At 70.9% G+C, this 358-nt stretch overlaps 1 protein-coding gene across 1 annotated transcript in view; it reads right to left on the bottom strand.

The window, feature by feature from the left end:
• LOC104125974 (collagen alpha-1(XVI) chain) overlaps positions 1-358 on the bottom strand; it is a gene marked incomplete at its 5' end in the record, with an annotated part of 25,891 nt that overhangs the window by 20,267 nt on the left and 5,266 nt on the right. Inside the window, one exon of the mRNA XM_035893963.1 lies at positions 219-254. Within this exon, the coding sequence (XP_035749856.1) occupies positions 219-254 (36 nt within the window). The remainder of the gene's footprint in view (positions 1-218; positions 255-358) is intronic.

Raw genomic sequence — 358 nt, 5'->3', positions numbered from 1 at the left:
GGGTGGGGCCCCCCCCCCCCCCCCCCAGCCAGTCCCCCTACCCACCCAGCGAGCCACGGTGACAGCACTGTCCCCAGGGTGGTCTGGCCAGGACCCTGCTGTCACCGCTGTCACCGGGGGGGCTGATGCTGCAGGGGGATCATCCCCCCCCCTGCAGGAACCAGGGGGCTGCTGGCTGCCCCATCTCCCAGGGCTGGGCAGCCCGAAACGCTACTTACGGGTGTCCCAGGTGGTCCAGTGCTCCCGGGCTCTCCCTGGGAAAAACAGCACATGAGAGCTGGCAGGGTGGCACAGCAGGACACGACACGGCACGACACGGCACGACACGGCACGACACGGCACGGGCGCCCGCACACCC

Source organism: Egretta garzetta, unplaced genomic scaffold (assembly GCF_000687185.1).
Source record: "Egretta garzetta isolate BGI_Z169 unplaced genomic scaffold, ASM68718v1 scaffold1245, whole genome shotgun sequence".
Classification (NCBI taxonomy): domain Eukaryota; kingdom Metazoa; phylum Chordata; class Aves; order Pelecaniformes; family Ardeidae; genus Egretta; species Egretta garzetta.
The sequence above is the reverse complement of the archived record's forward strand: the minus strand, read 5'-3'. Positions and strand labels throughout refer to the sequence as shown.